Here is a 13,264-nt window from a genome sequence, read left to right on the forward strand (position 1 = left end):
ATAATAACATAAAAAAAAATAATAATATAAATCTTTTCAATTAATTGATTAAATGACTGCGGTATGATTTTGTCTATTTAACTTTAATAATAATTACACAATTAATTAATTATAATTTCATTTAATTGAAATATATATTGATGCGTATCCGCATTATGTACAAGCTTTTTCAGTCTTGCGCGGAGTTCTGTTGTCATTCATTTTCCTGACTTTCTCTTTTATTTATTTCCAAACTTTCTTCCAGACATTTTTTTTTTTTTTTTTTTTACGGCGAAGTTTTACATATTCGTTTTTTTATTTCAGTTAAATCAACAGACACTTTTACAATTAAAATACTTGATCACACTTAACATATGTTAAAAAATAATGATTATATATTTATATATATATAGGTAGACAGAAACATATGGATGTTTAATGTAGATACTTAAATGTCATGATTATTAATATTTATTATAGTTTTAATGATCACGAGGCTACGTAAATGAGATTCCATAAAGCGCGTAAAAGTCTTTAAAAAATATAGTAAACTATCTTAAATATATTTAATTAAAAAAAAAGAAAACAAACATATTAATTAATGACATGGAACATTTGTCTACTCAACAAAAGGTCTTACTGCGTAACGCGTCACATATTTTTAGGCAAAGTAATATAAAGAATTTTTTTTTTTTTTCATATATGTCGCAAATTAAAATCTTTTATATGTTTATATATATTAACTAATAATTATAATAAAATATGTACATTGCGTTTTGGACGCATCTCCCCCCCCCTCCCCTTCTAGTTAATTTAAATATAATCAAGTTAATTGTTATAATTATTTGTTATTATTTATTATTACATATAAAAAAATCGTACGAATAGCATTTTATTATTATAAATATTATTATTATTAGCTTTGTCATGATTGCTTGGCATAAAGAATACCTTAAAAAACAGGGCAAAGATGTCTTGATGATAAATTATGTGCACGTGATGCTCGATGCATTAACTACCGATTATATCTACAATTTTTTAGTTGTTGCCGTTTTCAAGAATCGTTTTGTAGTAAAAAAAAAAAAAAAAAAAAAAAAAAAAAAAATAGTACACATTACAAAGTCAGTAATTTCTTCAAGCGATAATTATTCCAATAAATTTAGCGATAAAATTTAAATGGAATCGTTTATTATTATTTTTTATATTGATTCAGTTTGCATCATTCAGTAAATAATTTAGCAATTTTTCTCTATTGATTCGTTAAATTTAAATATTTATTTTTTAAATGCTCATATTGTTTGATGTTTGAATTATACTTTTTGTTTGAACGAGCGTCTCTATTGTTTCACTGGCATATCTATTTACATAAAATATATTTTTGTTGGCACAGCGTATATCGTGTGCCTGGACTGCCATCGAGCCTTATATCCTTATCTCATCTATCTATCGTCATTTTATATTTAAATTTTTTGTTTTTTTTTATTGTATTTTGTATGTTGTAGTTGTACAGAATATGCAATGCGGCATTGAACTAAAGTATTATATGTATTGCAATAAATTCGACTTTATAAAATGGATATTTCGATGAATAAATTGACAGTTGTACACATATCCTATATATATTTATATCATTACTATTATTATTGTTATTGTGATATTTTTTACCCAAGCTGATCAGATATTGTCCACATCGATACAATTAATAATAATAAATGTCAATAGAATAATGCTGTCCATATTTCCTTTCACTTTGTTAACTTTTATTTTATTTTAAACTTCTATATCTCTAATTATCCGTATTCCGAATCGTCAACTCCGCGCGAGATCTGTATAAGCACAGACAAATCGTCTACAAAAAGGCCACTAAAATATTTTATTTATTTATTTTTTTTTTTTTTTCCGAGTATTTTTTTTCATTAAAAATTTATTTTTTGCGATCGCACTACGTCAGCTGGTTCTTGAGCGTAATAATCGCTAGTATTTTATTATGAATTTAAATTTAATAATAAACATTTTTTAAATATAATTTCGCGCAAGAACGTTGCTGCCGCAACGACCTATTGGCAGTCCTGGCTTTCAATGGAATGTAGCGATTATATATATATTTTTATTGTTATTATTGTTAGTTTTATTTAATAAAATAAAAATTGAAACAATAGATTATCGATCGACGGATCATGAAATACGGCATATCCAGCTAATCTAAATTGTGTAAATAAAATATTTATTTATAATTTTATATTGTTATTATTATTATTTATACAATTGTATAGTCGAAAAATTTTAGTATTTTATAATTAAATTTTTTGCCTGCTACGCAATCATAAATAATTGCAAGCAGATTATAAACTCCAAATGACCGTCGAGGCGATAATATAATTTTATTATTTAAATTAATTTTAAAAATAACAAAATATTTTATTACCTTATACATCATCAATAATAAATTACTCGATCATGCTAATCGAGAGCTATTAGTATTAATTACAACTTTAATGCTCCGTTATTATTTTCAATAAATTATCATATTTCAAATATTTTTATTCTGTACACGTAATTCCGGGGTACTCAAATTTTGTCTATTAAAATGATTATTTATTTTTTATACATGTACAGTCAAATATATATTTATTTATTCATTTATATTTATATATTTATATATAGTTACATAATATGCCCCGAAATAGATTTTATTTAAGTGTTAGTTAGTTATTTAAATTTAGGTAAATTCTACAAATCTAATTAATATCATTCATTCATTATTAGACTACTTACAATCGATAAATCAACATGAGATACCCAAAGGGGATGAGGGTGGGTGCGACACCATATCCCCACGGGAATGGATTTAAATTTATAATTTATGTCCCTTTCAGGTATCCAGAGCATGGCGATATTGCAATAAATTTATTTTACGTGTAATGTATTTCTTTTTTATTTTTTTTTTCATCATTATTTCTCCTTTTCAACTTTTGCCTTTTAATTCTTTTACTACTCCCTTTTATATATGTATATAAATGTAAAATAGCTGCCATATTCTGGTCGTATCTTTTGTGAATACTATTTAATAAATTTCCATACAGTCGCAGCAGCACAGGATTACTGGATTAAAAGGAATAAAGGAAGGAGGCTTTAGAAGGAAAAGGAAAAGGATAAGGATAAGGATAAGGATAAGGATAAGGATAAGAATAAGAATAAGGTAAAGGTAAAATGCGGTTTTATCAATAAGCGATGTACAAAAAAGTGGTTACGCATGCCTATACCCACTCACCTATCGACTATCTCGCCGGATAAAATAATAATATTTATGTACACATATGTTTAAATAATGGTCAAATGTCCGACGAGATAAAATTACCGAAGACGAGATATTAAATTAATTATACTTATAATTCTTTAAATATATTTATATATGTATAATAATATATTTACATAATATGTTAAAGTCAATTTAGCTCTACTTCGGTTGGCTAGTCCCCAGCCTACGCCAATAGAAGTGAGCCATTGGGTAGATCGCCGTCGCCGTCGTCGTCGTCATCATCATCATCATCATCATCATCATCATCATAGTCTTGTAGGCTGTATAGGTCGATCGATCCAAGCCAAACCAATTACCATTAATCCATGATTGTAACTTATACATATACACACACGTTCGAGATCTGACAACCGACTATATTACTAATATCCACATTTAATTCAGCAAACTCGGAGCTTTACTTTCGATCAGCTATCTCATTACCCACGATATTGAACTTGCGCCATTTGCTTACACTTATATACGTACAAATCAACTCTATCTATATCTTCGAAGCTATCCTTAAAAGCATCTTCACATATTTATCTTTCTTAGTCTAAGTGTAAGTCTTACTGACTTTAACTAACAACGTATTTATACTTTTCTTTTAAACCGTATCATCCGATTATTTTCCTTACTTATTCTTCCTCTATTCAGCAAAACGCCAACAAAAATACATGGAAGGCACGCCTCATCAGCTGAGTATGCTTATTATTGTTTATACGCATAACGAATACCGTATTTTATTTATTTTAAATTTAATCTTTAAAAAAATTTATTTAGCTTCATCTAAATACCTAACAGGCCACTACTAGAACACAGTTCATTCGTATCACATTTAACAATAAAATCGTTTATTTGCTCGATGTCCAACCACTCGTACTTGATTCATTTAATATATTTTTTATTTACTTTACTTATATGTGTTTTTTCTTTCTTTTTTTTTTTTTTTTTTTTTTTTTTGTTTTTTTTTTCTCTTACTCTTAGAATGGCTGTATCGACGACGCACGATCCACTCAATACGCAGGGGACAATAAAGCTTAACTTACCACACACACTAGTAACTCAACAATTGTACTCGATTGTGTTGCACCCTCTTTTGGGAGCTGTCGCTGGTGAATCTTGTCGTTTCGCGACACCACCGCTGGCATATAAATTTTTTTCCTTATCCAAAATACCAGTCACGTGGTTAAAACGATCCTGGATAGTGTTCAAACTGGCATAACTGGATTCTCTTAATGAAGCCGCATTACAACTCCCAAATCCTCTTGAAGGTTCAACATGGGGATGATTGCCGGTGATAATTACCGAGGGATTATTATCACCGTAAGGAATCTCGCTAGAGTTCCAGGGAAAGGACACTGAATTGAGATCTGAAAGTTCTGGTCGTCCAACGTACATAAGCATATCATTAAAATTTGGTAAAAATTCAGGATTAAATAGCGACAGGGTTCGGTTGTCGCTTGTTGGCCGATTGGGCTCGTGCGTCGGAACCATGTAGTGCTCGCGGGAAGCATCAACAAATTTATTATCTGATTTTCCACGTGGTAAATTGTGATGCCTGCGACGGTGTGAACTAGTGGTGTCTAGATGATCCAAAGATTCGGTTAATTTTGACCGTGGCACTGGTGTTGAGGCTCTTGTTGATCTTGTTGCAGTATCAGAGCGCTGATCATTGTAAATTCTACCGCTAAGTTCAAGTGTTTCCTCATTACGCTCGGTCAGAAATTCGGGATTTACTATTAAATCGTAACTCGGCGGATCAAAGGACTGATGATGAGTAGTTGTTATGTGTCTTAAATCTATTTCCGAGCTACTGCATGAGACTGTTGAAGCCGGTGGTAATGAATTTCTACGTGGTACTGGGGTTGCTATTGAACTTGGCGGCTTATTTAGTGTCGAATCGTAGCAATCATAGTGATCGTTGTTGTAAGAATTTTCCGACTCGGTGGCAGCCTCGGAAGAACTTGAAGCCACGGTTCCGTCGCGCGGGGGCAAGCCTCAAACGGCTCGTCGTCTTCTGTATCATATATACGTCTTCTTTACCTTTTGCATTGGCTTGTTTTCAGCCGAACTATTGGCATTTTTGCCATTTGGGTTTTTTGGTGGTACATTCAGCACGAGATTTATCGACTTGTTATTGAAACCCGCTGGGGATTCCGAGCTCTCTGTCAGACGGTTAAGTTGCTGACGCTGCTCCGGTGGATCGGGATAAGGCGCGCCACGGAGCCGTTGGGAAAACCAAAATCCCGACGCAAACCCGGCAATCAGCGAAAAGAAGCAAGTACCAATGAGTGCACCAGTTAATGTTTGAGCTGAGTACACAACCGGCGTAACTGTTACTCCTGCAATCAATAAAATAGTTGCTTACACTATTGTTTAGGATTTATAATCGCTAGCACCCCAGATAATACTAGCATGCTACAAAATGCTGATAAATAAATATATAAATAAGTAAACAATAAAACTAATGCTGCAGAATATAAATAAACTCGAACAATTTTACCAAAGAATTTTATTTTATATATTTTTATTTATTTATTTATATATCTATAAATGTGTTGTGATGAATGAAAACTTTCACCGTGCTGTGTGTTAATGATGGTGAGTCAACAAAATGTATTTATCACACTTAGAGCCAAATGAAACAGATTACGAAAAAATTCCAATAGGACATGATAAATTGATAGCTCTTAATTACTATTATGTCTATTAAATAAGTTACATAATCGATCAATCAATTACGTCAATCAATTATTATATATTCATTAATGCGTTTTCATCAGCTCAATCATCTTACTACTGTTATTATTACTATTATTATTATTATTATTATTATTGATATAAAATAGTTAATAAAGAACGATCAATTTACAATAAAAGGCGAGGTTTTTTTAAGCTGGTTGGTTACCTTGAGGTTCATTAGCTCGTGGTTGAGTTCGACTGTACTGATTTTCACGATCCAATTCGATGACGATTTCATTGTCACGTTCGTCGGGCTGCTCGCCAATCCCGATTCGTGGGGGCATCACTGGAGGCACGGGCTTCGCCAAGTCCAAGTCAACATTCACTAATCGAGAGAGCAAGGGCATAACGATCATACACATGGATGATGCCAATGATTGATTGATTTTTTTTATTTTAATTTAAGAAACAAGAGCTAGTTATTAAGCTTTTAAGTTACACTGTAGTGTCCATTAATAACTAATTATTATTTTAATTATTATTGCTGTTAGATTTATTATTTATTTTTCAGTGTTAACTTCGAAGTCTCTTGATATTGCAGAGAAACGAATAAGTGAGGAAGACAGTGATGGAAGAGAAATATGCTAGCCGAGGACTTTTATTAGGACAAGAATGAATTTAATCTAAACTGATAGATGCACGTGAGTTAGTAGACAAAAGACATTTAAATAAAAATAAAAAATAAAAACAAACAAGTTAAGATTATATGGTAAGTAAGTATATGTTATGAGTAAGTTTTTAGGAATATATATTGAGGATAAAATAAAGTTGTAATGATATATATTGTTGTATAAGCAAGTTTAAAAAGAAGACATAGACAGTGTTGATAAATCCGGATGGTGCTGGGAGGCTGGCGATTCGCAGTGGAATCCCACAGAGAGAAAGACAGGTGGTTTGATAAAGAAATGTATATATATATATACGAATTTATACATATATCTATTTACCTTGTTGTGCTCCACATCCCTTGTGCTTTCCAATGATAATATCCTGGAATAGGGTTTTGCTGGCGTCGTTGTCGTGTAACTTAGTTGGCACAGCGACGCACAAATCCATCGTGGCATCCCAAGCGCAATGCGGATCCTGAAGTGCGACGCAGGCGACGCAGGAGTTTGCTGCTGCCGGGCTGTCGCAGTGATGAAGCGGTACTGCCCGTATCTCGGAGTCTGCGATAACGACTAATTTGCTCGCTTCACCGGCCAGATGAACCACTTGGAGGTCCTTGACAGCCTGACCTATAGACAAGAATTTAGTTGGGGTGTGAAAGCATTCAGCTCTTGTCAAGTAGACACCTAAGTAGCTGAGGAAACTCTCCTCGTCCCTGAATAGGACCAAGAGAGAGAGAGAGGGAGAGAGAGAGAAAGAGACAAAGAGGGTTGAATACATAAGGTAGGTCAGGGGTACATGTACATCATATTCATCGTATCATATGACTTACCATATCGGAGCACTTGCACGTCACTCACTATTACTTGGCCCACTTCTGCTAATGAGTCAGGTGCTTTTGTGTTGAGAGCTTTGATAACTCGTCCATCGTCTGCAATTAAATTAATGTTAATGTCATGATATGATAAGAAGAAGAAGAAGGCTGATTAAGGTTAAGATGTATATATAGATATATAGATAGAGAGAGAAAGAGAAGATATTGAATAGATGAAATTAAGTTGAATAATTCATGGAATAATAACAATCGAAGGCTTATATTACTCACCAGTTCCTATGTAAAGTATGTCATAAGTTCTGCCATCGAGAGCTTTAACTTGGGGATCAACAGCAACCCTCGTGAATCTATAATTGAAACTGACTTTGGTGAGGACAGGGAGGGTGAAGAACGACTGCACAGCGTCGTCCATTAGTGGATGGGTCTTGACAAAATTAACAGTTATGTCTGGAAGCGTTCTTGAGTCATTTACGCAAGCACCGGGACGTGGTTCTGGGACTTTTTCTGGAAGTACGCGGAGCCAGTTGCTGTTTATTGTTTCTTGTTCTTTAAATGCACCCTGGAAGACGTCGAGAACACTGCTCATTGAAAAAGCGCACACTGCTGATCCGCTAATTGAATTTACTGGTGTCGTAAAAATCCCGTAAATCAACTGATCGTGACGACCTGCGTAAAAACCCTCTGTCGGGTCACTCATTGACTCTGAAATTGTGAGAAAAACAAAAAACCAAGAAGAAAATTAGTCGGGAATATTATTAATGAGGGCAAGGCGTGAGAATAAATCTATGGGAAAACTTTTCCCAGCTTTATGCTGAATAAAAAATTAAATTCATTATTTTAATTAAAAAAATTAATGCTTGTTTGAGAATTTGATTTCGTAAATGATTTGTAAATTATATATTATTTTTCATTATAAATATTATCACCGTACCGATTACTTTAAAAGTATTAAATTTAGCGTATATAAAGTTGTCGACGTTTCTAGGTTTTTAAATTTATATACCATCGCTACCACCAATTGTAAAACTATTTTCATAAATTGACACATTTAATAATTCAAGCGAGACCCGATTATTATCCATTCATATAAATTTATGAATTATTATCACTTTTTGCTTTTATCATTCGGAAATTTTCCCTTGTAAATTTAAATTGTTTCTCAGAATTCATTTACCTCAATCGACTTTTCAATTTTAGTTTCATTTGAAACCATCAAAAGTGAAGGACCAATCGAGGGAGGAAACCAGAATAAAGGGAAGCTTAAAGCTTTACGGCTGTTTCGAAGTAATTAACGTACTACTTACTCCAGGGTGAGATACAAATTATAAGTTGTTTAATTACAATATAAACATCAACATTTTCCAATATAATTTTTTTTTCTTCAAGTTAAAGTTAGTTTATTAATTATTTTTAAAATCAATTTTCATCAATAATTATGCCATCATGGAAGTCCTGGGTTAATTAATAAGAGATTCATTAGTAAGTTTCGAGGAGAAAAAAAAAAAATATATATATATATATATATATATATATATATATGTAACAGTAAAATTTATCGTTCTTATCTTTACAGATAAATCAGCTGCATGAGTGAGTTGTGAATGTGATAAATTTATTCACGTCACTGATGAAGAATCGAAAGTTTGAATTCCATTCTATTCTATTTAATTATATATATAAAATTGATTATAAAAATAAAAGAAAAAAAAAATGTTTGAATACGTAAAGATTTACAGTCCTGGCGCTGCATCAGCAGAAAGTTTCGAAAAGGGTAGTGAATTTAATATTGTTTGTTATTTTTATTTTTCTCGTACGTCTTCTCGATTCCATTGCCCGGAAACTTGGTTACTTTATCCCGTCACAAATGATCGATTTGTCTGTATGAAACTTTGTAAATCTAACTCTTCTGCTCCATTTCACAATATGGGTACTCGCACTTAGCTTGCAGTAGTGGCTGCTGCAGTAGTGTGCTATGGCATTGCCTCGGCGTAGATATTTTCACACAGGGTGAAAAGTTTCCGACAATTTCCAATATTCGCGTGGCGCTCAACGGTTGGCTAAACGTCAACCATGCGGCAACCGGTGAAAGGAAGAAAGAACAACTGGTGAAGTGAGAAAGAAAAGAATTCCAACCGGTGCTTTGAAAAGTTCTCACGGTGAATCAGATTTGGAAGCCCTCGCTTGCTTACTCGCTTACTTGTTCTTTCTTTCTTCCTATTTCTTTCTCTCTTGCTCTTTTTTATATCACTCATTCTCTATTTCGCTCATTCCGAATCGCGTATTTTCACACCAAGTTGACACTTTGATGCCACGAGTAGAAAAGTTGGTGACTTTTGCGTAACAAGTTTGTGCTCAAGTGAAATCAAATGAAAAGAGGAAGCAACCGCTATGAACTAAAGAAAACTCAGCTACTGAATAAATATATAGATATGACAATATTAATACCGATGTATTTATATAAAATAAGTTTATACAAATTCACTTGGGTATGACATTTAAAGTTTCACTGATAGCACTTTTAACGTTTTCACTAATTACCAACTCTTAATTGCTTGGCCCTTTTTGAAAAATTACTTTTCCGATCGTCGACAAATCCCGTCGCCTTTAATTTAGACCTCAGTATAATTACGGATGACAAAATTACTCTAATTAAATTTAACGTTCGTATTATCTTCATATATTTTTATTTTATTTTTAACTGTTATATCGAAAATTCGTAAAAACACTTTTTTAACTATTTAAATTTAATAGCTTTAATAAAGTTTAATATTATTTTTAACAATCTTTAACAAACTTTAACTACATCAATTAAATTCTAGGACTGTTAAATTTCAACTCTTGATATTTAAGCTCATAAAGTATTATTTCTGTAATAACAATGATAATAAAATAATGAATTTCTTGCTCAAGTACTGATAAAATAGAAAAATTTAAATCTTTAAGAATTTAAAGTGTCCTTATAAAAAAAAAAAAAAAAAAAAAAAATCAGCAGCCAATCGATATTTGACTTCTGAAGCATGCTAAAAAAAAACTCATCTATTTTTTTCAACCCAATTTTATTCGAGTTAAAATCAAATATATGTAGAGAACGTGAAGCATTTCCTGCCAGACGAATGACTCAAGTAATGTTAGTTTAAAATAAAAACTAAACAAAATAAAAAAAAAAAAAATACGATAAAGGGTATATGGGTTTGTCTAAAAGTACCTACATATATTTATTCGCGCATATATGTATGTATGAATGTACATATAAATGCAATGCCCAAGTAGTCGGAGACGTGGTCTATCCCGGAGCACTCCAAGTTCTCTGGCAGAATCCGCGACCCGCATCTGGCTCCTGGCCAGCCGTCGGATATCGTGGATTTCGATTCTACGTACGGTTCGAATAGCACGCCCGGGTTTTTTACGAGCCAGCCAGCCAGCCACGACTTTAACCCGATCGAGAAACTCCAACGACGTCCCTTCCAGAGATTCCAAATACGATTTATACAAGCAAGGAGCAGAGCAAGTGGAGACTACCTCCATATCTACACTGTTGTACCCAATTCTCATGGGTAAGTCAACCGAGCCGTGAACCGAGAATCGAGAATCGAGAACCAAGAATACAAGACGCCAGGCCACGTCTAGCTAGTCTCGCTTCGTTTATTTTTACATTTTCACTCTGCCTCTACTCGCCCCATTTATTAATTTTTACTAAATTTTAAACGCACATTACTCAAATAATTATCACCGCAAATTTGGTTATTTAACCGAAAAAAAAAAAATGAACTTATCATCATAATTATTTTTATTATTATTATTATTATGAAGTAAGATGAAAGAAAAGTAATTCCAATAAACGTTGTTGACTTACGTATTTCATTGAAGTAAAAGGGATATTCCCCTGGGACTGAGCAGTTGAGTCTAGCTTTTAGGAAGGTCGTCCATCTGTCGCTAAAGGCATGTGGACCACCTTTATCATGTTGGCACACTCTGGCTACCCGTGAATAAACCGCCTGAAAAGCGAACCATGTATATATAATGTTCGAAATGAGTTGTATGCCTGCCAGACATTTTAATCGTCATTTTAATCTAGTGATAGAACGCCAAAAAGCACCCACTCTTAATATATACATATATATATAGTTAGAGAGATCATTTATATACAACACTCGTACATATAATATATACATCCATATATATTTATGTCTATGTATATAACAGAGGTTTATTTACAGATGCCCATATATACATGTGTATATGTTTGCATCGCGAAATAACCGCACAGTATAGTCTGAAGTATGCTTATTATTAATTTAAATAACTCATAGATATTTTCCGGGTTTTTAGATAAAAATATACATTTAATATCTGATTTGTATTGATTTCATCTGTGTTTTATTAAAGCTAGTTTTTAAATTTTATTAGTATGTGACATGACCTACCTTTCCACAGTTCATGTACTCTACAGCTGTCTCTCGATAAAAGAAAAAGACATAATCTCCGTACGCGAACGAGCTAACAAAGTTCGGACCTGAAAATAGATAATTAATTCATTTAAATAAAAGATAACCCAATATTTTACTTCTAACTGTCATTTTGCTGCTCGGATAAGAATAGAGGAAACGAAATAAAATATGAATTTGCCTTGGATGGATTGAATATTCTGTTAATTTTAAGTTATTTTTTCTGGGTGATAAATATACGTACCGTTTAATTGATTGAGATCTGAACGTTCTGTTCGTATTTTTTGTCGGTGTATCAAGGGTTCACCGCCGGAAAAATCAGCCACTGTTGCCGCGTATAATTGTCCACCTGAAATATTAATCCAATTATAATTTTATTATTCAAGCCCGGTATCACTTTCGGGTCGCAAATCAATTTTATTAATTACTTAAAATTTATTTAATAAAAATGAGTGAAATATTAAATATTAAATTTAATAATATGATTGAATTTATAAATAGTAATTCCATATGGTACTGCAGAAATTCATGTACTTTATTATTGATAAATATTCGACAAGTATATTTTGAATTAAAATAAGTTTTAATTATTATCCGTATGAAAGTGTCATTTATCGATAAAATATTTAATTTTAAAAAAACGCTGAAGCTTTTGAGTGACTGAATGAATTATTAATGATCGATAAATTTTTTAGTGACTTCCTATAATGGAGTTATAAATTTGAAATTTAGCTGTGTGGTGATATGAGTACATTAAGATCGGATGTAAAATAATATGAGAGATATCTCGGGTGGATGGTTGGTGTGGAAAAAGTTTAAGCAGAAAGTATCACGAGAATAGATGCAGGCTGGTAGCTACAAATCTACGAACCAGCCCGAGGCGAAGCTGAAGCGTGAAGATACGTAATACACGGTTGAACAAAATACATGGATCTCAAGCCATTCTTCATCCCTGTTCCACCTATATACATATATACATATGTATTTCAAGAACATTAGATTGCTGGTTCCACACCAACGTCTTTTCCATTCTAGGTCACCCATGATGTTCTCTCATAAAAGATTGTACCCGATGTACATATATTTTATTTTATTTTATTTTATTTTATATCATCCAGTTTATCTATTTCAGTTTTAGACTTTTTTTAATATCACATCTTGAGCTTGGCTCCTCGTTGATACTTACCGGCGAAAACTGCTGTGCTGTTGTGCTGAGGATCGTAGGGACAGAGGCCGAGGCCATCACTCTCTCCTGAACCCACGTAAGAGCCGTTCTGAAACAAAAGAGCGCAACAAAAGTTTTTAGTAAAAAGTCAACACCAGATGTCAAGGAGTTTAAGTGAAAAACGACCAGCA

The 13,264-nt window shown here is 32.6% G+C and overlaps 1 protein-coding gene across 2 annotated transcripts in view; it reads right to left on the reverse strand.

The window, feature by feature from the left end:
- Positions 1 to 401: 401 nt before the first annotated feature.
- Positions 402 to 13,264, reverse strand: part of LOC103571919 (semaphorin-1A) — an 86,678-nt gene continuing 73,815 nt past the window's right edge. The window contains exons 6-14 of one of the 2 annotated variants that reach the window (XM_008550266.3): positions 13,095 to 13,182; positions 12,153 to 12,257; positions 11,888 to 11,976; positions 11,317 to 11,458; positions 7,734 to 8,165; positions 7,461 to 7,559; positions 6,970 to 7,257; positions 6,189 to 6,347; positions 402 to 5,622 (exon numbers count right to left, since the gene is read on the reverse strand). In XM_008550266.3, coding sequence (XP_008548488.1) covers positions 5,303 to 5,622; positions 6,189 to 6,347; positions 6,970 to 7,257; positions 7,461 to 7,559; positions 7,734 to 8,165; positions 11,317 to 11,458; positions 11,888 to 11,976; positions 12,153 to 12,257; positions 13,095 to 13,182 — 1,722 coding nt within the window. In that variant the 3' untranslated portion in view covers positions 402 to 5,302. The remainder of the gene's footprint in view (positions 5,623 to 6,188; positions 6,348 to 6,969; positions 7,258 to 7,460; positions 7,560 to 7,733; positions 8,166 to 11,316; positions 11,459 to 11,887; positions 11,977 to 12,152; positions 12,258 to 13,094; positions 13,183 to 13,264) is intronic. The other variant, XM_008550267.3, reaches the window with a different exon arrangement.

The sequence above is a fragment of the Microplitis demolitor genome, chromosome 7 (genome assembly GCF_026212275.2).
Source record: "Microplitis demolitor isolate Queensland-Clemson2020A chromosome 7, iyMicDemo2.1a, whole genome shotgun sequence".
NCBI classification, from domain to species: domain Eukaryota; kingdom Metazoa; phylum Arthropoda; class Insecta; order Hymenoptera; family Braconidae; genus Microplitis; species Microplitis demolitor.